General features: G+C 40.7%; 1 protein-coding gene and 1 long non-coding RNA gene across 2 annotated transcripts in view; both read left to right on the top strand.

Annotated features, from left to right (window-relative positions):
- LOC134503320 (uncharacterized) overlaps positions 1 to 27408 on the top strand; it is a 136696-nt gene that overhangs the window by 100173 nt on the left and 9115 nt on the right. The gene's annotated exons all lie outside the window — the stretch shown is intronic.
- On the top strand, positions 565 to 17880 carry YTHDF2 (YTH N6-methyladenosine RNA binding protein F2). Its single transcript, XM_063311756.1, has 5 exons — positions 565 to 761; positions 1126 to 1150; positions 3089 to 3168; positions 8084 to 9670; positions 16973 to 17880. The coding sequence occupies exons 1-5, from the start codon at positions 735 to 737 to the stop codon at positions 16994 to 16996; spliced, it is 1743 nt and encodes a 580-aa protein (XP_063167826.1). The 5' UTR covers positions 565 to 734; the 3' UTR covers positions 16997 to 17880.

Raw genomic sequence — 27408 nt, 5'->3', positions numbered from 1 at the left:
CGCCCGCTTGAGAAGGCGCAGCCCCCGTTCAGCTCCATGAGTCTTATGCCCGAGCAACCATGCCCAGGTTGCACACGGACTGTGGAAGATTCGGGGCGGTGCTACTCGTCTGGGCAAAGATGCGGGCCGATCCAAGCCATAAATCGCGTCAACAGAAGTACACGCGCGCGGAAAGGGCCGCTCGCACCTTTCACAACTTCTTCTTCCGAGGCAATTCCTTGCCTGCGTTTCCAAGCTTCCCCCAGAGGGGGCGTTGGCGACACCCCTTCGCTTCTCTCCCCCGAGCGCATTACCCATCGTGCTTTTCTCTCACCTCCGCTGCCACCGCCCCCTCTCCCCCCCGCGCGCCTTTTTTCCTTCTTCCGCCTGGCTTCGCGCCTGCTCCCTCGACGCGCGTGCCTTCTTTCGCCTTTCGGCCGCGTGCCCGCCCTCTCGCCCCTCCTCTCCGCCCTTGAGTGCGCGCGCGGGGGGCGAGCACCATAGAGCGCGAGCTGTGGGCGACCGTCGAGAGGCTAGAGCGCCGACGCAGCGCGAGCCGAGCGGGAGGAGCCGCGGGCGGGGCGAACCAGTCAGAGTCCGCCAGGAAGCCGAGAGCGATCCGCGCGGTGTGTCTGCTGCTGCTGCTGCTGCTCCTCCTCCTCCTTCCCCGGACAAAGCCGCCGCGGTTGCCGCCACCCCCGCCCCTCACCTCGCCGCGCAGCTCGCCTCGGAGCCCCGCCGCTAAACGGAGAGCCATGTCGGCCAGTAGCCTCTTGGAGCAGGTAAGCCAGGGACGGGAGGCCGGCGGTGGGAGAGAGCGGCGACCCAGGCGCGAAGGGCGCCACGCTGGGAAAGGCCCCGGCTTCAGGCCTAGCTGGGGGGCGGCCAAACGGACGGAGAAGGGCTCGCGCTCCTCCTTCCCTCACGTCGCTCCCTCCGTAAACGGACCCCCGCCCGGCCCAGCCCGGCCCTCCCTCCGCGCCGCCTCCCGCCGGCAGGTCGGAGCGGCCTAGGCTGGGGCTCGGCTTCTTCCTCCCCTCCCTCCTTTCCCGGCCGGGCCTGTTCTTGCCGCCGCATGACTTCTCGCTTCTCTCCCCCGTCCCCTTTCTTCCTGCCGCGCTCTCGCCGACGTCGCCGCCGCTCCAGAGACCGAAGGGACAAGGCACCAAAGGTGAGGAACCCGCGGCGGTGGGGGCCCCGGGCGGCCGTTTTTGAGGGGAGCCTCCGTCTCCGAGGGAGGGAGGGAGGGAGGGGGAGAAAGAGGGCGACTCCGAATTTCGGCGCCCCTTTTCTCTCCCCTGTGAGCTCCCGTGTGGGTCCGGGTCCCTCGCCCCCTTTTGAAAAAAGGAAGGGGGTTGCCCTGAACAGCGAGACCCGGTAAGACGCGGGATCAGAGGCTTCAAATCTCTGCACTGTCTGCCGATGTGCGTCCCGCCGGCGACTCCGAAAATGGGCGACTTGGTTGGCGGGGATAGTTTAGGGTCTGTAAAACGGAAGGCAGTCCGTGAATAGGTCCTTTTATCTGGCTGGGCAAGGCGGCGAGTGCCGGAGGACGTAGATTACTGTAAAAGTTGAGTCAGAAGTAAAGCAGGGTGAAACATACCTAAAAGGTTTCCGTGGCTGATTCTGGCAGATGATTTTTTTCCCCCTCTAGACCATACATCTTTATTCTCTCCAATCCCATCCCCCACCCCCACATTTGCAGAAGGGCGGTAAAGTAAGGAATGGTTTGCTGTGAAGTACACACAGTGGGTGGGCCATTTCACAGCAGACTTTTTAAAGTAAAAGCTGGCTTTTGATTAAAACTGCTGGTTCTTAATTATTGCAGATAGGTAGCTGATCTGCAGTATTCAAACCAAAGGGGGAAAGAGTGGCCTGATCAGATGTCACTAGATAAGAAAGCAAATATGAAGGTGTAAGAGTAAGATTAGTTACTTTCCTTCCTTTTTTTAAGGAGTACATCTAACTTTAAATGAAGCCTTTGAAGGCTGAAGTGAGAGTAGTGTGCAAAGTCAACTGCCTCAGGGGCCCAATTTATGGATTCCACAAGCAGAATTAAAACTCCTTGAAAACCATGCATGCTTTCTTTCTCTTGTCTTGAAATGCCTGTAAATATGACTTGGATTGTCAGAAGGGGAAGTGCTTGTGAGCTCCATTATTAGTTCAGAAGCTTAAAATCCAAACAAAGGAAGGGAACTTAGAGGTCATTCAATCTGAGCCCTTTGTATAGTGCTGAATTTGCAGTTATAATGTTCTTGAGAAAACATCAGGAATCTGGTAGCAACTTTACTGACTAGCAGATTCTATTAAAAGGCACATGTTTTTCTGGGCTGCAGCTGACTTCCTCAGATGCATAGAGGTGTCTACAACATCCTTGAGAGATGGTTAGCTTCTACTTGTAGAGAAAGAAGCAAACAAAAAAGAGTTCCTCTTAGGAATATTGCTCCATCATTGAAAAAACTCTTGCTCTTAGGAAGCTTCTGTGCCATAGACGGTAGGATTCTCAAATCATGCTAAGCCATAATGTGGTTTTTGATTTCGATAGTATGTTATGTGTGCTCATGCTTAAAACAAGCCATGGCTTACATGTGGACTTGATTGGTCTATTTCTCTGTAATTTCCACCTAATTAGTTACAGTCCTGCCTCTTGGTACAGCAGGAAGAGGTAACATTGTCTTCTGCTTGACAGTCCACCATATATTGGATGATAGGCTTTATGCCCTTCCCCCCAATATGTTAGTCAAATAAAGCTTCCCTTGAAGACTTAGATCATCATGGAGTGGGGGTCTGTCACATATGAAGGATTTATTTATTTAATTTGTATACCACCCAACTCCCAGGTTTACTGTAGTCTTTAGTAAAATATATTGGAACTTTTTAGAAAAACTATATATTTTCAGGACTTAATTTAACCTCACTGCCTACCAGCAATCACCAATGAAACAGATGGATACTATGAGAAGTGAGTGTATTCTCTTATCCTTGAGCAGTAATAGGTAATCTTAAACATGTTCAATTTCTGACAAAAAGTTCTTCAATCCCACCTCCCTTAAATTATTGAACATTCATATCAGTGTTGAATAACCCTTGTTAAAACATTTGTTTTTAGTGCAAAATGGATCAGTACATCAGAAAGACAGCTTAAATGATGATGATATTGAACCTTACTTGAGTCCTCAGGCCAGACCGGTGAGTGCTAGAAAATGTACTTATTTGTTTAATGGTGTGCTTTGCTTTTAGTCAATCCCTTTTTCTGATGCCATCTAGTTTTTAGTTTATTTCTCTGTTTTGATATTTTATACTCAGCTCACTCACTGATTAGCTATTATTGCTTGCTAACCGCTTATAGCAGCGTCTTGTACTTTATAAATCTTTTAAGCCTCTTCAGTGAGACCAAGACTTTAATACAGTAAGGAATAATTTTCTACAGAACTTTCTGAATTTCGTAGTAAGTATATTTAAAATAGGCTGACCTACGCTATCCTAGCTATATTTACCCTGTACTGTAATAAGCATCATTAATTTGTAGAAATGAGTAAATGAATTATAATTGAAATTAAGTACCTTGCCATAATTAGCTTTTGGATCTTAACCCAGTTCTACTGAGATCTAGTAAGGCCTAATATTATAAGGAAGTTGAGAGCTAGTAGAGTCTATGTAGAATATGTTCTCTTACCTAGCTGATCTTGGCTGATCCCCAAACGCTAAATAGGGATGGGTCTTGTTAGTGCTATATAAGAGCTGTAAACTAAACCAGGAAGTTGAAAGAATATCCCAAATAATCACAATGGCATTTTTTTTCCCTGCATAGTTGCCAAGAAAATTGCATGGAAATGACTTTCGGTCCTCAAGAGTCAAAACAGATGTTGCCCTTTTTACCTACCCGTGGTTGTTCTAAACAACTTTTTAGACTCTCAGCAATTTTTAAAGTGTTGAGAAGTACTTGGATGCATAGTTAGATTTGGTCTTCTAGTTTCTAAATCAGTCTCCTTTGATTACTGAAAGGACAACAGTGACAGATAGTTTCCTACGTCCAAGCTTTTGCAGGGATTTTTGGGGAAAGGGTTCCATCATTTGGAACGGCACCCTAGAAATTTCTGCATGATGTTGGATTCTAGTGCCCAGCAACATGGTCGCATGCCAGCATTGTGCAGCAGTCATTGCTCATGGCCAACAATTGGAGAATGAGAGCTGTAGTCTGAACATAGCTGGAAGGCATCAGGATGAGCAATGCTGTTGTAAAATATTCTTGGGTCCACAGGTAAGTATATACCATAATAGATAAGTGCAGTTTTTGAGAGGTCTTGAAAGGAAGGTGAACTACAAATTTGTAGGCCAGCTTTCAAGTTATAAAAGTTATAAGAGATAAGGATCAATTTTAAAGTGAGAAATAGCAGCAATCTTTTCATCTGAGAACTTCATAGAAAAGTGTGCACTAAGGCTCCAGCTATAGGAGATAGCTGGGGTGGACTATAACCTGTACAGCTGAATGTCCCAATTTTCTGTCAGTTGTTGATTGCTTCAGTTCTAGTTATTCCCGGTAACTTACAACAGGACCTAGATTGTATGGGGGGGGGGAGGTGTTGTGAGCATACTTAGGGCATGTGATGCAGGTTTTCACTTAATGTTCAATGAACAGGCCTTCGTATGAGGAACTGATTGGCCTTTATGATGCTATATATGGAAAGTTACCAAGAAGTGTCAGGGTAGGGAGGTAATTGAGCTTTTTTCAAAAATTCTCACACAGTGGATTGCTGTGTAACTTATTAATTCTGAAAGATGGATAATGTGTGATTAGTTATTTCTGATCTCTTCCAAGATCCAGTTGCAGTGCATTGTCTTTTCTGTTTCAAGGCAAAAATAATTGTTCAAAGCCAATTCAGTTTTTGTGTTGTATCTGATCTAAAATAAGCCTTTTCATTGCCCAGTTTCTTGGCTGCTTGTCAGTTATAAAAAAGTGCACAAGTTGAACTTGTAGTGGGGCTCCTATAATAAATCTCTTACTGTTGACGGGAATGACCCCCCTCCTTCCTCCAAATATCTAAAAAACAAGATCAGATCTCTAAATGTCAACTTGTCTGTGTTCAGGTTTAAATAGAATATGCTGTGTTTAAAAGATAGGTCCTAAGCTAACTTGATTTAGTGTGTGAGTGTGTGTGTGTATACACACACAGACACACGCTGACTAACCGTTAATTTGTAAGCTATTTTATTGCTGTTCCATTGTAGTTTACTCCTAGCAGTGATAGCAGAGTGCCATCTCTGCAAGTTGTTGTTGGGAAAGGATGCTACCTTATTGACCTTTTAATTTCCTGTTGTAAATTGGAATATTACTGGTTAAGCAATAGGTGACAATAGTCTGCACTGCTAATCTAATTTTGATAAAATACTCATGCATTTGAGCTTTGTCATTACCTCAATCATCAGAAAGCTTTATGGGTGTTTTGACATTCCGAGGCATTCTAGGAGGTCTTTTACATCAGGCTATATCCTTAATCTGTGCAGGTAATGGCAAAATCCATTTCCAACTAATTTCAGTTAATATTTAAAACATTTTTGTGGTGTGCAGTACCATACTCAGTCTTACCCTCTGTTTAATGATATTTTTGAAAGTCTGGTAGGCTTATTGAATCTCTTTGTTATTAAAACAATTGGTCCTTTAGGAAGCTATTTTGTTTTTAAAGTGCACTTCAGGTGCACTTTTATTTACAAATAAAGTTACAGAAATAAAACATTGGCCTCACATTAAACATGCATTATATTCAGCCATCTGATGTTTGGGTTTAATTAATTTATTGGTCACATAGCAAGTATAATTATGGAATTACCGTATTTCTCAGTTGCTGTTATCATGCTTAAATAATCAGTTGAGTGAAGTTGGGACATCGTCATTCCTATGCATCATTTTAGAACAATTGTTGGGCAGTTGATGATCAGCAGAGGCTTCTTTTAATGTTCAGACCTAGATGTCCCCTTTATAAAGGAGTGTAATTCCTTTAAGCATTTCAAGATCAAGAAATCACTAACTCTTCATTCAGCTGGCTGGTTTGTTTCTAGTGCTTAAGTGTTATACTTACTTACAATATAATGCTATTTATACCTATGCTTTAGTACCATAAGCAGAGGATTGCCGTTTACTGTTATGTCTGAGGCTGTTCATAGTGCAGAGCTGCCACTGATTTTTTGGATTCTGAAATCTGAGCTAACACACCTGTGAAATTCAGAGGTTTTAGTGGTTGCACTGCATGATGAAGTGATAGCTTCCTGTGGTCATTGACTGTCTTCCCTGTGATGCCAATTAATTCCATTCAAGGCACATCTGAGGGTGTTTCCAATGGTTTGGTTAGGAAGTCATAATATTCTGTTGTGAAGAAATTTAGTATTGACATATAATAGGTGAGCCATTCCCTCTATATCTTTTTTGGAGTGCTCGCTGGCTTGTAAAGCATAGTCCAAGATTTCACTTAGATAATACTTTAATTTGCATTACTCTTGCTACTTTGGGGAGATACGTGGAATTGCTTTCTCCTCAAACCACTTGGTCAGCTCACCTGTGCCTCACTGCTTAGGGGTGTCTCCCAGGTGCAGAATAACGCAGCAAGGGGTTCCTTTGAGCTGACAGCCCTGCATGATTAGGATTTTAGTTTAAATGACTTCAAAATTTAAAACCTGCTCGATTCCCAGTCCATAAGATAGCGTAAAGGAAACAACCAGCCCTTTCAGTTAGTGTGATACTACTGAACAAATAAGTCAGGCAGAGGGATGCTTGAGTGACTGTAGCAGCTTTCCAAAGTTAAAATGTTTCTGCTGAGGTGGAGGCAACATCTTGTGTTCTATAATCAAGCGATCAATTAACTTGTTGACTTTTGTTCTCAAAGAAGTCAGGTGCCAATTCTTACCTGATGGCCTTGAACAAATACTAGCTCACAACGTAGCCAATTCCATAGAAATAGCCTCAAACAATACTAAACTTTTAGAATTGGTAAGGGCTCTTTTGAAAACAAAAACCTTATGAGAAGTTCAGAGGAGCTGTCCAACACCGCTGCTTCCATTTTTATTTTTCCTTGCTCAGAAAAAGTGCAGATATATTTACTGTATATGTGTGATTCTGCTCACGCTTGTTTAAAACATTATACTTGCTGAGAGAAGTACAAAATAATAATAATATTCTGTGAGGTAAGTGGGCAGAGGTTCACCTGGAAAGTTCTTAGTTATTAAAATACTGCTTTGCATAATTCATGTAATTACAGATAGATGATTTTGTTTGGTGGTATAATGAGTTATCGGTCCAGACTGAAGATTTCTTATCTACACAGAAGAGTGGAGAAGCTGTGTTTACTAAAATCATTAATGCCTAAGCACTTCTGTAGCAATTTGAAACTTCATATTTTTTGTAATATTTAGCCATTTTGCATCTTAATGTCATGTTGGCTTAATATATATTACTTGAAATTGTACATGTTAATCATTCCTGGTACTGTAGTCTCCCCAGCATGCTTCCTTGGATGCAGTTGGATACATGCTGAAAAACGTGTTCCAGAAATCAGGAAAGTTCTTGATTACATAAGCCTGTCCTGTTTCTGGGGGGATATGTAATGGCAACTGGGGCTAGGGCAACTGATGGAGAATGAATTTAGTTCAAGCCTAAATCTATTTTCCGTTAGGCCTTTGAAGTATGACATATTTAAATTTTCTGGTCCATTTACAAATAACAGTTTAAATTTCAGTAGCTCCTTTTTGAAAAGGAAGCAGGCTAACATTACTTGTAATTGATCTTCCTATGTATTTCAACATCCAGCTATACTTCAGTAAAGTGCTACATAGATTAAAAAGTACAACCCCCCCACACATTAGACAGTGTTTCTGTGGTAAGAATGCTGCTTGAATTTCTTTTTGAGGTTTGGATAAAATGTAGCATGGCTTCATTTTCTCAGGTGCTCTGAAATCAGTATCTCACTTTTTGATGTAGCTCTGGATTATAAAGAATAATTTTGGCTTGAAAGGATAATGTGGAAGAATGATCTATAAATGCATGTAATCTAGTTTTCATGCTACAGTATGTGCTATTCAGTCTAACTCTCTAGTTCTTGCTTTTTTCTTCCAGAACAACGCGTATACTGCAATGTCAGATTCCTACATGCCGAATTATTACAGCCCATCCATTGGATTTTCCTACTCCTTGGGTGAAGCTGCTTGGTCTACTGGGGGTGATCCACCCATGCCCTACTTGACCTCTTATGGACAGCTAAGCAATGGAGAGCCTCATTTTCTCCCAGATGCCATGTTTGGACAGCCAGGGGCCCTTGGCAGCACACCATTTCTTGGACAGCATGGCTTTAATTTTTTTCCAAGTGGAATTGACTTCTCTGCTTGGGGTAATAACAGTTCTCAGGGGCAATCAACTCAAAGTTCAGGATATAGTAGCAACTATGCTTATGCACCAAGTTCATTGGGTGGAGCTATGATTGATGGACAGTCAGCTTTTGCTAATGAGACCTTGAATAAGGCACCTGGCATGAATACCATAGACCAAGGAATGGCAGCCTTGAAACTAGGCAGCACTGATGTAGCAAGCAGTGTCCCAAAAGTTGTTGGCTCTGCTGTTGGCACTGGGTCTCTTGCCAGTAATATTGCAACTTCTAATAGCTTGCCCCCAGCTACTATTGCTCCTCCCAAACCAACATCGTGGGCTGATATTGCAAGCAAACCTGCAAAACAGCAGCCCAAATTGAAGACCAAGAATGGAATTGCAGGTTCAAGTCTTCCACCACCCCCCATTAAACATAATATGGACATTGGAACTTGGGATAATAAAGGACCAGTGGCAAAAAACCCTTCCCAGGCTTTAGTTCAGAATATTGGTCAGCCACCAACCCAAATATCTCCCCAACCAATGGGTCAGCAGATGAATAACAGTCCACCAGCAATGCAACCTTCAGCAGGACAACAGCCACAACCTCTGCCACCTGCACCACCCCAACCAACTCAGTTGCCAGTTCAGCAACAGGCAGCTCAGCCTGCCCGCTGGGTTGCACCTCGTAACCGTGGAAATGGGTTTGGCCAAAATGGAGTTGATGGTAATACAGTAGGACAGTCTCAAACCACATCTGGATCTGCACCTTTGGAGCCACACCCTGTCTTGGAGAAGTTGAGATCTATCAACAACTATAACCCAAAGGATTTTGACTGGAACCCAAAACATGGTAGGGTCTTCATTATCAAGAGTTATTCTGAAGATGATATCCACCGCTCCATTAAATATAACATCTGGTGCAGTACAGAGCATGGTAATAAGAGACTGGATGCTGCTTATCGGTCCATGAACGGAAAAGGTCCTGTTTACTTACTGTTCAGTGTCAATGGCAGTGGTCATTTCTGTGGAGTTGCAGAAATGAAATCTGCTGTGGACTACAATACATGCGCTGGCGTGTGGTCCCAGGACAAATGGAAGGGACGATTTGATGTCAGGTGGATTTTTGTGAAGGACGTTCCCAATAGCCAACTGCGGCACATTCGCCTAGAGAACAATGAGAATAAACCAGTGACCAACTCCAGGGACACTCAGGAGGTGCCTCTGGAAAAGGCTAAACAGGTGCTGAAAATCATTGCTACTTACAAGCACACCACTTCCATCTTTGATGACTTCTCACACTATGAGAAACGCCAGGAAGAGGAGGAAAATGTGAAAAAGGTAACTTGTTGAACAGTTAGGGAAGAGAAGTAAAGGGGAGTTAGATGTTACTGTATTGGATAGAGTTGGCTGTGAACACCAATCCCCAAGTAAGTTTGAAGGGGTTATCATTAAGTATAAGTTGTGGGAATAGCATTTAACCTAGAATCTGCTCTAGCAGAATTGTAATAAGCTTGTGTAGCATAGAAGAGCATTATATTTAAACCTGTAGTAGTAAGTAGACTTTTCCATTCCACATGAAATGCCCTGGACAAAAGGACATAGCCTTATTCATAAGTAAACTGAATTATGGGTGGAAATGTTTTTCAGTCAATATCTTGGCACGATTCCTCCAGCTTATAGTGTCACAGTTTTTTAATTAAAGAAATAAAATCAAGTTTACATTCTACAGTTATCTCTTTGCTTTTTGAGGCACTAACTGATGAGGAATTGCTAATCAGTGGACCACTGAAGCATTCTGAAAGCTACTAAGGGGCATACCCTAGTTATTAACAACATGTTTGACCTTTGAATGACAGCTGTCCCCTCCCAACTTGTTTAAAAGTTTTTTTTTAAGGTATGTCACATGACATGAGGCTACTGTGCAAGAAAACAACTCAACCTTGGGCATTTGGAACTAGCTATGTAGTTCTTCATATCCAAGCCCTTTATTTGAGATACAGATTTATCTAGTTTATCTTAATATGTTTTGAAAAATCATAGGGATGGGGGTTGTTTTTTTTTTTTTTTTTTGGTCCTCCTGATATTTATGCTGAAACATGAATTTGCTTATATGGATTATGGATCCTAACCTATATGGTTAGGATTTAGGCTAACTTAATCACATGGTAGTTACAGTGACATTAGTGGACCTTATTGTAGTACATAACAAAGTTGTGGCAGTGGCATGGAAAGATTAATGCAGCCTTTCTCAACAGTTTGACCCTGGAGGAATCCTTGAAATATTTTTCAGGCCTCGGGGAACCCCTGCCCATTCAGGCTCAAAGATAAGCCAGAAGTTACAAAATTATTGTATTTGTTTCATGGGTAGGCCTGTATATATATGCACTAACAGTGTTCTTAAACTGAAAATAAAGAATGAAACTGACCTCTTTAAGGTGAAGTGGCCTGAATTTGAAAGAATTTTTTAAATCATGATCTCCCAGGGAACCCCTAGTGACCTCTCGCAGAACCCTAGGGTTCCACAGAACCCTGGTTGGGAAACTCTGGATTAATGTATACTGCCGTGCTCTCTAAACTAAAAATTATTATCATTTGTAGTTCTCAGAAGTGTGAAGACATAGGAGTAATATTTTTAGGGTAACCATGTCAACAAAGCATCAGGAAAAAGCAAAACTAATGTTAAAATTAGTTGTGGAGATTCAAAGTAGTAAAGAAAATACAGGCATGAAAAATGGCAGACCAGAAATGTATTACTGAATGTACTTGATCCCTCTATTTTTAATAGAGAACCAATTTGGTGTAGTGGTTGAGGCACCAGGCTAGAAACCAGGAGACCCCGAGTTCTAGTCCCGCCTTAGGCACAAAGCCAGCTGGGGGACCTTGGGCCAGTCACTCTCTCCCAGCCCTAGGAAGGAGACAGTGGCAAACTACTTTTGAAATCTTGCCAAGAAAACTGCAGGGACCTGTCCAGGCAGTCTCTAGGAGTCAACACTGACTTGAAGGCACCCCCCAGAAAGTATTTTTAATCTTAAAATTATTTTCAATAAATATTTTATTAAGTCATTTTATATTTAAAGGTTGAACTGAAAAGATCCAGAAGTTGCTCTAACTGGAGTTGAGAGTCCTCAATAGCAGGAAATACTTCTACCTTAAGATATTTTCTAAACAACATGACTAAGCCAACATAGCTGTTTCAGTACTCCCTGCGGAGTGAGCTGTTTCTCACAGTACCTTAAAATGACAGGATTTGTATTTGCTCTTCAGCATATCAGTTTTGGATGACACAAACCCGTAAGAATCCAAGTCTAGTAGGAGTTGGCTTCCAGTTTTGCTGGACAGGAGCATTTATTAATGCTTATGCCCCGTAGCGTTGTTTATCAAGAGCCGGTTTCTGCATCATACAGTTCTCTTCTGTCTTAGGGAAAGATTTTATGGATATAAAATGCTATTTCTAAGACTGTTTGTACTCACTGTTGCAGAATGTTAAAATTATATATTTGTACTCTTTGAAGCTTCAGCTTTTTTAAATAAGAGCTATAACTGTTTCACCGGTTCGATAATCACTTGTTACTAGTAACTCTGTACTAGTAACTAGTAACTCATTCCAGTATGAATATAACACTGTGATATTGCAAAAACCTGTACTTCCAAGTCTCTCTGGATGTGGTACGATATTCTGAAACTGTAACATCCTATCAGTAAGTTAGAACCCAGAACTGTAGCCTTAAAATGAAATCACCGATTAATTGAATTATTTTATTCTAGTGAATTCCTGCAAATTATTTCCTCAGCCTTGTCCAACTTTTGAAAAAAGGAGTTTTTCTATTTGCATTATTATAAATGTTTATGTATAAAATATTTTATGTTGCTTAATAGCAAAAATAAATTATCTAATTTAGTGTGTACTGGCACTTCTGCTGGCATCAGGAAGCCTGCTAATTATTTATTCCCAGCTCATCAATTACAGATACAATATTTTATGTAGGGTTGTATTGCATATATTTTCCTGATATTCTGAACTGTGTCAACAAAGCACATATTTGAGCTTTAAGAATTTGCCTGATGATTTGCATTCCGTATTCTATTTGCCTTTCTGACAAAACACACTTAGGTAATGTAAATCAGATTAACCAAAGTCAACAATAATTGCCAAGCTGAGCTAGACATTGAGGAACAAAAAGGCTCTACCCTTTCCCCTTGTAGTAGTTTGATATAGTTGACTTGAGAGAGGGGAGGGAGAGATGAAGTATCCTCCTCCCCTTGACTTCTCAACCATTTGTAACCTTCGAAAAAGCTATTCAGGTGTTCATGCACCTTTTCATGTTATTTTAATTTCATTTTTGAACAGCATAGCAGGACCAGGTTATTTCTTGTGTTGAAGTGATAAGGGGAGCCATGAGGCAAAACAGCTTTGAGCTTTCAGTTTGTAGCTGTTCTTTGACTAGAATAAGCTTGTTTGTTTTGAGATGTACCCATAGGCATCTAAAATACAGCTTAGGAAAGGATAGAAAAGTCGTGCAATTGGCGCAATATATAAAGGCTCTTGATAAAGAAGTAAAATAAATATTTCTCTGTGCTTATCTAGAAGGCTTTGGGTGTTTCCTGATTTTATGCCAGCTCTCATGGACAGTTCAGACATAATTCTGCCTAGAATGCCTAATGGGCAAAAAGATAGGGCATAAAATAAAAAAGATAAATAACTAGAAATCTGTTTTGAACATATAAAAATAGGTATAATGCTGAAAATTCTTAAAACTTTTAAACATGAGTTTTTATTATGACTACTATTACTAATAGTAATTAAATTTGTATGCCACCTGACTCTCAACAACTTGCAGGGCTCACAAGTAAAAAAAAAACTATACAATCAATAAAACAGATAAAGATAAAAGATGGCAAGCAGAACAAACCAGATGGAATAAAGTGAAGGTTTCATTCTCTCTCACCAAAGGCCTGGGTGAAGAGTTAAATTATCTTTGAATTGGGTTCAGTGTGCAAGAGGGCATATACAAATGCATGTTGGATAAGTGGAAAGCATTTTCCTTGGTACAAGACAGCATTGCTGATTCTCCCTCATCTTCTACAGACACCTTCATCCATCTTAAGATTGGTCATTTCAGGCATTATGGTATATCTGAAACTGGGTGTTTGGGGAGAACATGGAGGCTGTCTTGTGGGAGCAGAAGTAGTTTCCTCAAATAATATGCAGGCAATTGACTTACAGTACTTCACTGCAGATGCATAGGTATAGTTTGTTCCATTTTGGGATTCATGGCAAAGTGAGTGAGAATGTAGGTATGAGGCTGCAAACCTAAAACGTGTTTTATGTGGCCCAACCATAGCTGGACTTTATATATAGATTAAACTTTTGCAATAGCAGAACAGTGCTACACTGTGACTCACAATGCATTCAAATTGTATCATCAAATTTGTACAATAATTATCAGGAGCAAGCTTTTCCTGATAATACAGTAGTTTATCAGGTTATGGCATTTATAATTTTGTATTAAAACATGGTTGAATTAAAATAAAGGGGATTTCAGTATTAAACAGGAGAGACTGCCTCTCAGATTTGAGGTTGTATAAAAATCAGTTGTTGGGGTAATGTCTGGTCTGATTATTGGGCTTTCTTGCCATGTGCTGCATGTGGATCCATTTCATATATAACTCAAACTCCTGGTTATTATAAAAGTCTGAAAGCTGTGTACTTTCTTCCACAGAACTCTGCATAAGGTTATTTAAGTAGCATTGTACTTTGTGGCATTTTACTTTTCTTCTAGTAAGGAAGGAATCTTACATTAAATGGTGACTGGTAAATCCAATCTTAGCTTAAATTGGAATAACACATTGTAATATGATTAGATTATGTAAAAAAAATCATTTATATGTTGCGGCCATCAGCCTGCCTACTAGCCAAACAAACGGTATGGAATAAAACAAGGTATTAGTTAAACCCTATTTTGTACTGGTCAAAGTGTCTACTTCCATTGATCCTGACGGAAAGATTCTGAATAGAATAAATATAGAGCAACTGATTAGAGCAACCTTTCTCACCTTTTTACCTTGAAGGAACCTTGAAATAATTTTCAGGTCTCAGGGAACCCCTGCATAAAAATTGCAAAAAAATACAAAAACTTCATAATACAATTCACGTCTAATCTACGCAATCCACATTTTACAACATTGCCAACAACAGCACAGCAGCAGACTGGCAGTTGTGTTGTGGTGTGTAAAAAGTGCTATCACTGCCAGCACTAACATTGTGCAGTGCACAAAATTCAGAAAACAATGGAGTAAGGAAGCATTGCAAGCATTACTCTGAGCTTCCCTGTTCTTAAAGACAAAAAAAAATATTTTACTGGAGAGATTAAATTTTGTTTATGTGACTTTTCTTCTTTCACATTCACACTTTTCAGTATGGATTACCTGGAATAAATCTGTGTTTGAAATTGTAATACATAAAACACAGAACAATATTAACAAAACAAATGGAAAAGCAGAGAATGCCTTCTGGAATAAATGCCTTCTCACATTTCTGAAACAAGACATAGTTAGACCACTGATAGCAGTATATTTAACTATATTCGAAGAGCTCTGTTCCTACAAGTAAAGTGTTTATTTTTGGGTATACATTGGGTTTTATTTCCTCCCTCATAGCCATTCCAGTGAACTCTGGCAGACTAAGATCCTTGTATTAAGAAATGTCATTTTAGTATTCCTGTTTCCTTTTTATACCATTAATTTATCCTTATCTGTTGTGTCATTTCAGACTTTATGCTTGCTGGCTGGAATTTCTAGTTTTACTGATCTATAAGCTGCACTGAAACCTTTCTGACTGAAGTACAGGGTATAAATGCTGTAAATAAATTCACCCCTGAGCCTAAAAGATGTCTAGTGCAATTTATTTACAAAATAATGAAAGGCAATTCCTACCCTTAGGCTCTCAGTCAAAAAGGATATGCAGTAGCAAAGAAGAAAAAGGTAATGGGGAGGGGAAAGGAAAAGTCTTCTAGGAAATAGTTGACTTGGCCCTGAGAAAGGTAGATCAGGGTCTGAACATATCTTAAGATCCTGTTTTGAGAGGGGGGGGGCAAGAACGTGTTACATTTGAGACATTCAGAAGTTCTAGTTGTGATCTCTAATTTGATAACCAAGGCATATTGTTTCAAAACAGGTGCGGCCACCTGTTACCAGCTCAAGTTAAAAGAAATGAGGATTGTTGGACAGCTCTTAAATCTGTTTCCTGTATGGTTTAAGCATTTAGGCCAGGCATAAGCAATGTGGTGTCCTCCATGTATTTTGGACTATAACTCCCATAGGTTTCAGCCATCATGACCAGCGGTCATGGTTTATGAGGCTGTAGTCCAAAGCCTGGGATTGGGCGGCAGATGGTTCACTCTTGCTCTAGGATTTACAGTTTCTCCATCTCCAGAGTTTTGGTCCAAAAAATTCTCAGTGATAGCGAGCATTGATTAAACAGACTAGTAGATAGCTTTGCCAACGGGTGATATCCTATTCAATTCCCTGAAACTTGGGCTCGACCTATAACTTGAATCTTATCTTTGTTCCTTCAGCTGTATGTAGGGACAGTATCTGCACTGCTGTCATCCCTGTCTTGATATCAGTGTGTGATAGCCAACCAGCACAGGGTTCTGAATCACTTAAAGAGAAGGAGTTGGTCATGCTTGAATAGCTAATAGATTTGCTTATACTTCTTGCCAAGGGCCACTAGTCTTGATCTTTTAGACTGAATGAACATCGCTTCCTCTCACGGGCATAGTCAGTAGAAGCTGATCTTGCTGCCTTCTGTTGTTGCCACAGAATTAGCAAGAGTGGTCTGCAAACGTCTATCTCTGGTGAGAAGGAGCACTAGTCTGTGTAGATTAAGCCCTCTTTCAGAATTGACCTTACCAAATAACATGATTATAGTCTCTGCTGTTTGACTGAAAGTGCTAGAAGGTTTTCTGTGGCATCATTTTATTCTGTGGGCATAGGTTAAAGTTGATTTTGTCCAAGGCTGCCTAGAGAATATCAGAACTTACGAACTTAAAATTTCTAGACAAACCCTACCCTACATAATACGCGCACACATGCATTTCATGGGGAAAAGAAATCCCAGGGAAACCAGACAGGTTTACGTGCTGCTTTTGGAGTAGGAAGAGGTGAGAGGCGCAGCCGTTCCTTCTCCTGAAACAGGTAGCTTTGAGGGGAATTTATCAGTGATCGTTTGCCTATGTAAACTGTGACAGTTGTAATTGTGAGCAATGTCATGGGGTAGCATACTAGTTTACATGACAGTTTTTATTCTTATGACGGTAAAGATCAGTGTATCGTTTCGTTAAATGTATGCAAGCTCGTATTTATTTGCATGATATTTCACAGTATCGGAATATACAGGGAGAAGGCATATATGAAAGGGTTATTTTGTAACTTGGTTTGTTTCAGAAGCTGTGTGTTTTAAATATGAAAATTTGCAAAAACAGGTATTTAATTATAGGAGGTTCAGAATAGGGAAAAATGCCTCGCTGTATCTTAATCTGTTGTCATTGTAATCCATTTCAATAATGGAGATAACATTTAAAGTGTTACATACTTCCATCCACTAACAGTCTCTGTTTTCTTCTGCTCTCTTTCCTGTAGGAACGTCAAGGCCGTGTCAAATAAAATGCTGGGCCCTTTCACAGAGACTGCAACAGAGATGATGCATCTCAGATATCTTTCAAAAGGAAGAAAGACCACACCAGAAAGAATTAGGACTTATTTCATTGACTCCATACAAACTCTTATAAACGTACAGTTTAAAAAAAAAATATTGAAATTTCACAAGAGACATAGGACTTAAAAAACAAAAACAAAAAATCCCTTCTAGGTAGAGTAGAGGTGAAAACTGTCCCCTTTCTTTTGGCTTTGGTTGTGATTTCAGAGCATACGCTTTGTTTTTTGGGGTTTTTTTTTTTTGTCTTTTTACTATGTTATCGGATTTTAAAGTCCGCAAGTGGCATATGCCTTTTTTTCTCTAATTTTTAAATCTGCCGCTTACCTGGTTTCCTGGCCTTCTGAACCCCTCTTCCTCCTGGTTTTTTTGATATTTGCACTTGGAACACCGAGTTGTGACTTTCTTTTGGACATCCACCATGGAAAGTGGAATGAGTAACTTTTTTTTTCCATGGACTGGAAGAGGAATTTTATGAAGAATTTTGAGTTTTTTATGCCTAGAAGAATTGAATGGGATTTGTCTACGAGGTCATGTCTGAGGGGTGGTTCATTTTCTCTCTCAAAAGTGAAATACGAAGAGTCCTAAGAAATGTTCTGTTCTTGTGCATTATATGGATTACAGATTAAGTCTGGCTTGATTTGATTTGAAGGCTGAGAACAGTGGTAAAAACTTGTTTGTTTACAGGAAAATTAATTTTGGAAGAAAAAAATATTGTAAACTGTGTAGTGAATGTTTCTTCAGTTTTCTTGTTAAGCCAATGAGGAATGGGTGATGCCTTTCTTTCACCATTAATCACTTCTCAATAATAAACGTGAGATCCTGTTGAGCATCACTTCTTGGCCTTAGTATTTAGTGGGTAGGCCAGTGTTTTAATGCTCATACATAGTATTACGAGGAATAAGTGCACCCATAATCAGCTAGAGTAGGGCTTTTCAGTCTGCTGTTTATTGCCTAGTTCACTTCTTAATTTAACAGCTCCGGGAATTGCTGCTCTACTGTTACCTTAACACTCATACTTGATGTCAACAACTGATATGAATTAGCTCTCTTTCCAAATTAACAGGCCAGTATTTTTAACTCTTGGCCTACTTTATACTGTGGTAGAGGTCTCTCATGTTGGTGCTGTAGTGAGGCTCCACTTCCACAACTTTAACTTTTGTGGGTTTCCTGGTGAAATACTTGCCCAAAGCTTGAAAAAACTAGCATAGTGTGGCTGATGTTGACTTGACACCCTCCTCACATAAAATGTCATATCAGAACAGAGTTGACACATAAGATAATATGAAGAGGGGAGTGCTGGGGTGTCTATAGTCAGAGCAGGCCTGCTAAACAACAGACACTCTGTCCTTAAAAGGAAACGAACTACAATTTGTATACTTTTCTTCAATCCCGATGTGTTTCTCTATTAGGATTTCATAGAGAAGATTTTTAAGATAAATAGATACAAATATCTGTTTTGTCAAATTCATATTTAATACCTTTTACCATTTCTTCTTTTGCCTTATCCATAGTTGTCAGTCTCAGGATTCCTCTTGGCTGCCAGTTACTTGTTTAGCTAAATCCACTAGTCCTCATCTCATGAGATTGTAAAAGGTGGCCTGGGTAAGATGAAGTATTTGGGGCACATAGATTAGTGCTGCTGCTGCTGCTACTACTGTTGTTCCCATTTTTAACATTTCTAATTCTTGTGGTGATAGATAACTTGAGCTTGGAAAACAACGATAAAGAAACAAAGAATTGTTCCAACATCGCTAATTAATGTTTTGAGATTTTCCTGGTTTTGTCTCAATTTTTAGCTTTTTTTTCCTTAGTAATTTCGGAATAATAGTATCAAATATTTTTATTGTATTCTATAAATGAAACTCAGCATGGTCTCCTATCTAGGCAGTAATCTTTTATTTATTTATTTGCTTGCTTGCTTGCTTGCTTACAGGGCTTATAAACTACTGTCCTCAGCTGATTCTGAGCAGCATACAACTCCCCGATATGTAATTGGGATTGAAAATAAATACAATCATATTAAAAAAACCACACCATACATCACAATAATAAAACTGGGACTCAAGATCAAAAATAATAAAAGCCAACCCATCATCTGGAGAATGTTTAAGACAAACAAGGTTGAGGGTTTGTGGGCTTCTGCAGCTTGTTGTGTCATATAATCACACAAACAGGACATTCATACCAACTTTGGCTCTTAACCAGTTGTGGACTTACCGCATGCTGAATGTATCTGCCATTTTTCTTTTAACGCCATTAATTTTCTCTTGCTCCTTTGGTAATAGTTCTGCTTTTTCTCTTGTTTCGGATGACCTTTGAAACACTTAGGCTGAAATGTCTCTGTGCAGATGCAGAGTGACTTTTCATAAGAAAACTGGAATTCTTGATTTGGCTGGAGGAGAAAACTGCCAGTAAGCAGTTTGCAGGAACTTGCTTTTCAGTGTTAAATTCAGTCAAGGACATGTTGGACAGCTGGTTAAACTCTGACCCTGTATATGGCAGCAAAAGTTTTCTCCAATATGTGTTTTCTTAGTCCGTAGAATTAGAACGTAGGGTGTCTTTTTAAGCGGCTTGGATGAGTATCGAGTAGCTGATTTGTGGGTTTCAAATGCTGCTTTAATCATGTGGGTAAGGTTCTGAATTTCAGACAGACTTAAAAAACTAAGGTTAAATTCTCCATGTGAAAGAAAAGATGAAAGGTCCCCTGTGCAAGCATCAAGCCATGTCTGACCCATTGGGGGGATGCTATTTTCGCGATGTTTTCTTGGCAGACTATAGAGTGGGGTGGTTTGCCATTGCCTTCCCCATTCGTTACCTTCCCCAGCAAGTTGGGTGCTCATTTCACTGACCTCGGAAGGATGGAAGGCTGAGTCGACCTGAGCCGGCTACCCGAGAATCCAGCTTCTGCTGGGATCGAACTCGGGTCATGGGGAGAGTTTCGGTTGCAATACTGCCACCTACCACTCTGCGCCACACGAGGCTGTAAATTCTCCATATGATAGCTATATTATATATGCTGCAGTTGTACTTTAAGGTGCTGAAATTAATTTTAGGCAAATTAGAAAGGAATGTGAGTTTCCAGAATCAGGATTGCAAAGGAGATTTAAAGTACTACCATAGATTACAGGTTGTGAGTAGATGATGGGTAATGACCAGTTGTTGGGAACTCTTTCTTGGTGATAGCTCTTTATCCCTGCCTACAAATAGCAAGTACATATTTGTTTATTTTTAGAAGCACAACCCACCTTTTGATTAAAATCAGTGGGGTTTATAGCATGCTGTATGCTTCCCCCTCCCCCCAAATTTTGTCTGTCATGCATATGCACAAGCCGTTCAGTCTTTTGGTTAATGAGTGGGTCCACTGCATATCTATTGTCTGTTTGGCAATTAGCAGGGTTACTAGCAGAACAGTATTATTTCAAATTGGGAATTATTTCTATTGAAGTTACAGGATGGAGTTAGACTAGTCTTCCTGCCATGCTGTTCTAGGGCAAATGGAAACTGCCTTTTCATGAAGCCGGTCAGGTGCTGGAGATATAATGGAGTATAATGAATGATTAGGTTGACATCGGGATAAAGAAACCTTTGCATATTATTTATTTGATTGAATTTGTTTATGAGTGAAGACAATAGCCTTGAAAGAAAATGATGCTTGGTTTTAGATGCATATAGGTATTGCAGCAGGCATTCACATAGGAGTATTCACCCTGTTTTGTGGAGTAATGCTCTTTTCAAAAATTGTATTTGCCATTTGTGGTTTGGGGAAATATTTACTAGAACAACATTCTTTAATCATGAAGTTTTAAATTATTGACCATGTTCCCAGGTAACAAAAATCCAGGATTCCTGGCTTGCTATAAATGGGCAGTCCCAAAACCAACCAAATCCCTTGTGAGGTCCAAATACAGAATTTTGTTTTGTTGTTTCCAAGCAAGGTTGCAAGGCAGAAGTAAATGTTATAAACTTCTTGGGATCTGTCCACTGGGTTCTTGAGTTTGGATGTTATGATAAGTTATCTTTTGATAGCTTGTTTTATGTGCTTGCATGAAGAAGAAGCATTAGTAAAACTAGGCTGTCAGGTGGTCTGCTTTAATTTAGTTGAGAACCCTGGAGAGGCTTCTTATATTAGGGTTGTCTTTTTTTAAAAAAAACAATCTGATGTACCTAAAAGTGACTGCTCACAGAATGCATCTTTAATGCTAGTATAAATATTGTTGCCTTTAAGTGTGCATTTAATAAGAAGACTTAAATGGGTAATGCTGAATGCCCCAGGATATCTGGTCACTGGGATTTGACATGCCTAGAGCTGAACTGGCACTACCACCCACCAATTTGCAGGGAAGGCAGCAAGTGAGTCCCTGCTATGTCCACAGCCTCAGCGCAATGCCTGACACAGAGTTCAGCTGCACCATTGTACTGCTGGGAGATAAGTAGATTGTAAGAGTGATCCTATAAGATGCACTCTGTTCTTCTATGAAGCTACAGGAATAGGTTTTTTACCAGGCCATTTATTCAAAATTGAGATCTTATTCCAGACAGCTTTCTCTAGGAGTTTTTGTCCATTATGTTAAAAGACAGCATTTCCATGTATTTCGTTTATGTTATGAAATCATAGTTTCTGCTGAAGCCCAGTGGGAGAGTACATACCTGCATGCAAGATGTCTCATTAAATTCCTATCAAGTTCAAATAGGGCTGGAAAGACAAGACCCTGGAGACCAGAAGTGTGCAGCCTGTGGCTCTAGATCCATTTGTTCCCTTCAGACAATCTCCAAGTTGCACTATGAACAACAAAAGTTGTATCTTGCAACTTCTACTTATTCACCAGGGCTAAGATTTTTAACAGTATTCCAACTTTTACTATATAGATTGAAGTCATCAGATACTTGTTCTTGGTTAGAAAAGCTGTGGTTTAGACTGGCAGTTCCTGAAAAACAAATTTTATGCCTCCTCTTGTTTGACGAGAACATGCATTCCTGTGATTGTCTGCATCTGTATATACAATATACAGCATTGATTTAGAACTTGAAACTAGAAGCGGCTTCTGTGCATGAATACAGTGAAAATATCTCTGAATATATTTCTGAGAATCAGCATCCTCTAACCAGATGCTGGACTGGCTCCCACAACTCCTGGCCTTTCCCCATGTTATCTGAGGTTGACAGATCAACATCAGTCTAAAACCCAAGAAGGCACTGTTGATTTTGAGCAGCTGTAGGGAACTTGGTAGGAAAACTTCTAATCAGCATCTCCAGTGGCTAGGGACTATGGGGATCATAATGCAGGTTGCTTAATCTTAGCCTACAGTTTTATTAGGAAAGCATGGATCACCCATTTCTCCCTAGAGTGGGAGGCCCTTAGAGACACTTGTAGTAAGTTGTACAGTATAAGCGTTTTGCCCAGTAGGCTCTGTTTTGTTGCTTATGAGGCTTGGAGAGTGACAGCTGAGCTCTACTGCAACAATTTAGGAGAATCAATTAACATTTAATAATAAACACTTAAGCATTTCAAAAACACATTAAAATAATCCATAATAGAAATTTTATTAGGCTCCCTAGAAATGTTTTAGAATTATGTACAATCTTCAGTCTGTTAAGCACTTCATTTGAGCACAAGCTTATATATTATTTAACCCAAAAAGAACTTATTCTACCATGGATCTTCATGCTGTATTCTTTTTTAAAATGTCAGAGCTAAATAAGTTACCAATTAGCTGGGCTTGCTTAAATTTCCATATTTGTAAACATGTTCGTATTGCCTTCATTCTGTAGATTTTTATGTGCACCATTATAGAAAAATATTGGCTTGATTGTCTTTAGCCTGCTTAACCATGGGTCTTCCTATTCCCCCTATAAAGAAGACCAAGTCAGATGAACCAGGTGGATTCAGTAGGATTCACTTAAGAGCAACTTTGATGGTCACAGACTAGGTGGGTGAAATGTTGCTCAGTTCTGCATATCACATAATCACACAAAGCATAATCAAACTTTGGACTTCACTACAATGAGATGTGGTGCTTGGCTGGCTTCAAAAATGGGTTGGACCAATTCATGGAAGTCATGGAGATCAATGGCTATTAGTCTTGATGGCAGTGTGTCTGCCTCTGAAGGCCATTTGCTATGAGACTAGTGGGCTTCCTTGGGCAGTTAATTGGCCACTGTGAGAACAGATGGGCCAGGGGTTCAACCCAGCAGGACACTGCTTATGTTCTTATACATCGCTGCAAGAGTTTTCTCCTCTGTCATCCAGAATGGAACTTCTTGGTCCATATTGAATGTAATACAGTAGTCTTCCCCTGCACAGAGTGGGAGCTGCTAAGACATTGTGTGCAGAGGGACAGGGTTGTTTTTGTTTTTTAGTATAACTTGTCATTATCAGCATCTTTTGCTCTGTTCCTCCTCCCTCAAATAACAGTTTTGCTAAATCAAGCTTTCTTTGTGCAAACTTTTCAATATATTTTTTTTTTGTATTTATTACAAATTGTGCTGCTGGTTCAAATGTTTGTTCTTGTTTTAGGACTTGGATGACTGTGACTAGCCAAGAATCCTTTAACATTCTGAAGCTAGATTTAGAGGTTTAGTAGATGTGGTTTTAGTGAATATGATTGTAAAAAGTATTTTAAAGGATTAGAATAGAGGCAAATAACCAAATTCAGATGCAGGGGATACTCTTGCAACCTTGGACAATGGCATCAGTTGCCAGGGTCTAAAGCAAGCTCATAAATGCTTCAACTGTATTCCTTTTAAGTTGTTAGCCGTTTCAGGAGGCAAACATAACTGAGAAACTATATATCATCCAATTGTTAGAACAACCAGGGGCTTTTGCTGTTTCACAGCCATGCTAGCTAGGAACTGTGGCAGCTGTAGCTCACCAGACTTTTGGGAAGTGGTGTAACGCCCAGCCTGCCAATGTGTCAGCTGGTTCGGCTCTCTTCTATCACCTGTCCCTAGAAACTGTCCCTAGAACTGTGTTTCTTGGCAAGTGCCCTGTCTTCAGGAATTTTTTTTCCTTCCTTAAAAAAAGGGTGGGTGAGTTTTCTTAAGAAGAAAGATCGTGAAATCTTTCTATCACCTGTCCCTAGAAACTGTCCCTAGAACTGTGTTTCTTGGCAAGTGCCCTGTCTTCAGGAATTTTTTTTCCTTCCTTAAAAAAAGGGTGGGTGAGTTTTTTTAAGAAGAAAGATCGTGAAATCTTGACAAAGCTGAACTCCATAAAGCCTTACGTGTTAGGATGTTCACGTTTTGTTTGGATGTTGCTTATATGCATCTGAGGCAAAGAAATTTTTTTTGTTGTAAACCATCCAGAGTCCCTCTAGTGAGAGGAGATGGGCAGTGACAAATCTGATAAATAAATAAAAGTAGAATAGGCTCACCATTAAATCAGTTAAACTAACCACAGACATGTTTAAAGCATCTGAAAGACTATTGGAAGGGCCTTGTTCAAAAAATTAGTCTTTAACTCTTCTCTCTAAAGGGCAGGAGAACAAGCAACCTCCAAAGGGACTATTCGGTGCCTAGCTGGTCTTTGGGTAGTTCCGAAAGCGATGTTGGGAACTGATCTGTAAACCAAGCCGAGGGCATCAGGTTGCTTCTGAATGTCTGCGCCAATCCTTTTTGTCCTGTGCCAAAAAGAGAAGAAAGAAAGAAAAGGTCAGGGCTCTTTCATGCATGGGAGAAAGGGTTGATGTGCCAAGACTGAACTGCAAGTGGGAACCTAAAATCCTGAAGCAAACTACAGTAGTAACAAGATTTGTATGATTCATTACTATTGCAGGTGGAGGATGATTATGCTAGACAAGCCTTTTCCTCATAGTTAGGGAAACTGTGATACTCATCATCAGCAAGCTTACTTTTTGACCAAAGTGATTGGAAGTTCCAGTCATGACTGAAAGTTAACTCCTCTCTTGCTCTTGAATTTCATTTCATTTCATTTCATTTTCTGTTCAATCATATCTGATTCTTGGAGAGTGCCTGGACAAGTCCCTGCAGTTTTCTTGGCAAGGTTTTTCAGAAGTGGTTTGCCCTTGCCTCCTTCCTGGAGCTGGGGGAATGGGACTGGCCCACGGTCACCCAGCTGGCTTTGTCCCCAAGGTGGGACTAGAACTCCTGGTCTCCCGGTTTCCAGCCTGGTGCCTTCACCACTACACCAAACTGGCTCTCTGCTCTTGAATGCCCCTCTGTAAATTGGATCAGGTTACTTTTTAAGCCACAAGATGGCAGCAAAACAGTGCTGCCGGGAATCCATTTTCCGTCCTCTTTACAAGGAAGGTGGCTTGGACTGTGCCTAGAAAAGAAGCAGGTGGTGTTCATCTTGGGTATAGTCATTACTGGGATCAAAATTTAGCCTCTCTACTATCTGAAGCTGTGGACTCAGAGATTCATCCTTTCAAATATGGGCAAAAGAAATCTTTCTGGAAACTGAATGATCTCCTCCTCTGATATTATGCAATATGTACTGTTGGTGCAGCACATTTATGGATCAAAAGGGAATCCTGAGATGATTTTCATTTCCCTTCAGAATGGGAGTTGCCCCCTTATCTAGCATCCCAGATCTTGAAATCTTATCCTAACATTTTGGTGTGGCTGCCCAAATTTTTTTTTGGGGGGGGGGCAGGGGGAATCTGAACATTTGATGCCATTACATCATAAGAACTAACTTCATGCATGCCACCTTGTTAGTACCCATAATACAGGTGGGGAATAAAGACATGCAGCTCTGCTTGGGCCTTTCTGAAATCCTTGGAGCCTCCTTTTCGTGGTACCAACTGCCCTTTTAAGGACTGTAGCATGATTCCATATTTGCGACTCCTTTACTGGCTTACGCTCCTGTTTTCCAGTGGCTCGATGGCCCCATTCATTCTCCTTGATGGCTTTTAATTAAGGTGGAAAGGGAAGAGTTCTCAGCTGACCTCTGTTATTATGGCCTTTCTGTCTGCTCTCTGCTGCCCCTAGGTTTAGAGAGGGCTACGGCCAAAATATGGCTGCGAGAGCTGGACCATAAGGAAGGCTGAGCGAAGGAAGATCGATGCTTTGGAACTGTGGTGTTGGAGGAAAATTCTGAGAGTGCCTTGGACTGCCAGAAGATCAAACCAGTCCACCCTCCAGGAAATAAAGCCAGACTGCTCACTGAGGGAATGATATTAAAGGCAAAACTGAAATACTTTGGCCACATAATGAGAAGACACGACACCCTGGAGAAGATGCTGATGCTAGGGAGAGCGGAAGGCAAAAGGAAGAGGGGCCGACCAAGGGCAAGATGGATGGACGATATTCTAGAGGTGACGGACTCGTCCCTGGGGGAGCTGGGGGTGTTGACCGACATGAAACTCTGGCGTGGGCTGGTCCATGAAGTCACGAAGAGTCAGAAGCGGCTAAACGAATAAACAACACAGCCAAAATCCTTCAGAGTCTTTGCACCACGTGGAGAATGGATTCGGGTGCTCTAGCCAACTTTCAGTGGGGACTCCCAAACCGGAAACCTTTAATACCTGCAAAGTACTTATTTTACCATGTTTGCCCAGCACAATGTAGAGGACTTTGATTTGATTCAATAGATACAAACATAGGTAGGGTCATTTCTGGAGTGAGGCAGGACTCCTCTTATGTCATTCTTTTTATTTGCTTTTTAAATTATTTTGAGATGGGGCAGGGGAAAAGGGTTGAAAGGGTTAATGAAAAACCGTTAATGATATGCACAAAGCTGGGGCAAGGAAGGGGCACGAGAGAAGCAGCAGTTGGAGGACTCCTGAGGCTTGTTCCCCTGGAGCACCAGCCTGTGTTCTCTCTGCACCGGTGGCTGCTCATTCATTTGCATTTATGTATGAGATGCATTTATTTATGGACTGGTGGCCTCCACACACTGCAAAGCCACACGTCTCCTTCCAGGTTATCTTCCATACTCTGTTGCGTTAATAATCAGTGCCTAGTTCTGAACAAGAATTGATTAGCAAGTACGATGCCATTCATTTTAAGTCCTGAATGAATGGAACCGAACTAGCTAATCAATTCCAGCTCGTTTTCAGGCATTGATTATTAATGCAAAAGGGTGTGGGAGCTAATCAGGAAAAGGGGGATTGATTTAAATAGACACGCATGTGCACACACACACATCCCTATTTAAAGTAACTCCCACCTTTCCAGATTAGCTGGAAATTATCACTATATTTCACTCTAACCTGTAAGAACAGTTTATGGAATAAGCAAAACAAGTCATTCATGCCCCACACACTTACAATCTTAACTTAATATGAATGTTAGTACTTCAGATGGATAGTAAAGATAAATTTGGTTTTATCTCTCTGGCTCCGAGGGTGGAATTTGGGCCCCATGGTAACTAATATAACATCGTATGCAGTGGGAGAGA

Source organism: Candoia aspera, chromosome 10 (assembly GCF_035149785.1).
Source record: "Candoia aspera isolate rCanAsp1 chromosome 10, rCanAsp1.hap2, whole genome shotgun sequence".
NCBI classification, from domain to species: Eukaryota; Metazoa; Chordata; class Lepidosauria; order Squamata; family Boidae; genus Candoia; species Candoia aspera.
This window is presented reverse-complemented; position numbering and strand designations above follow the sequence as displayed.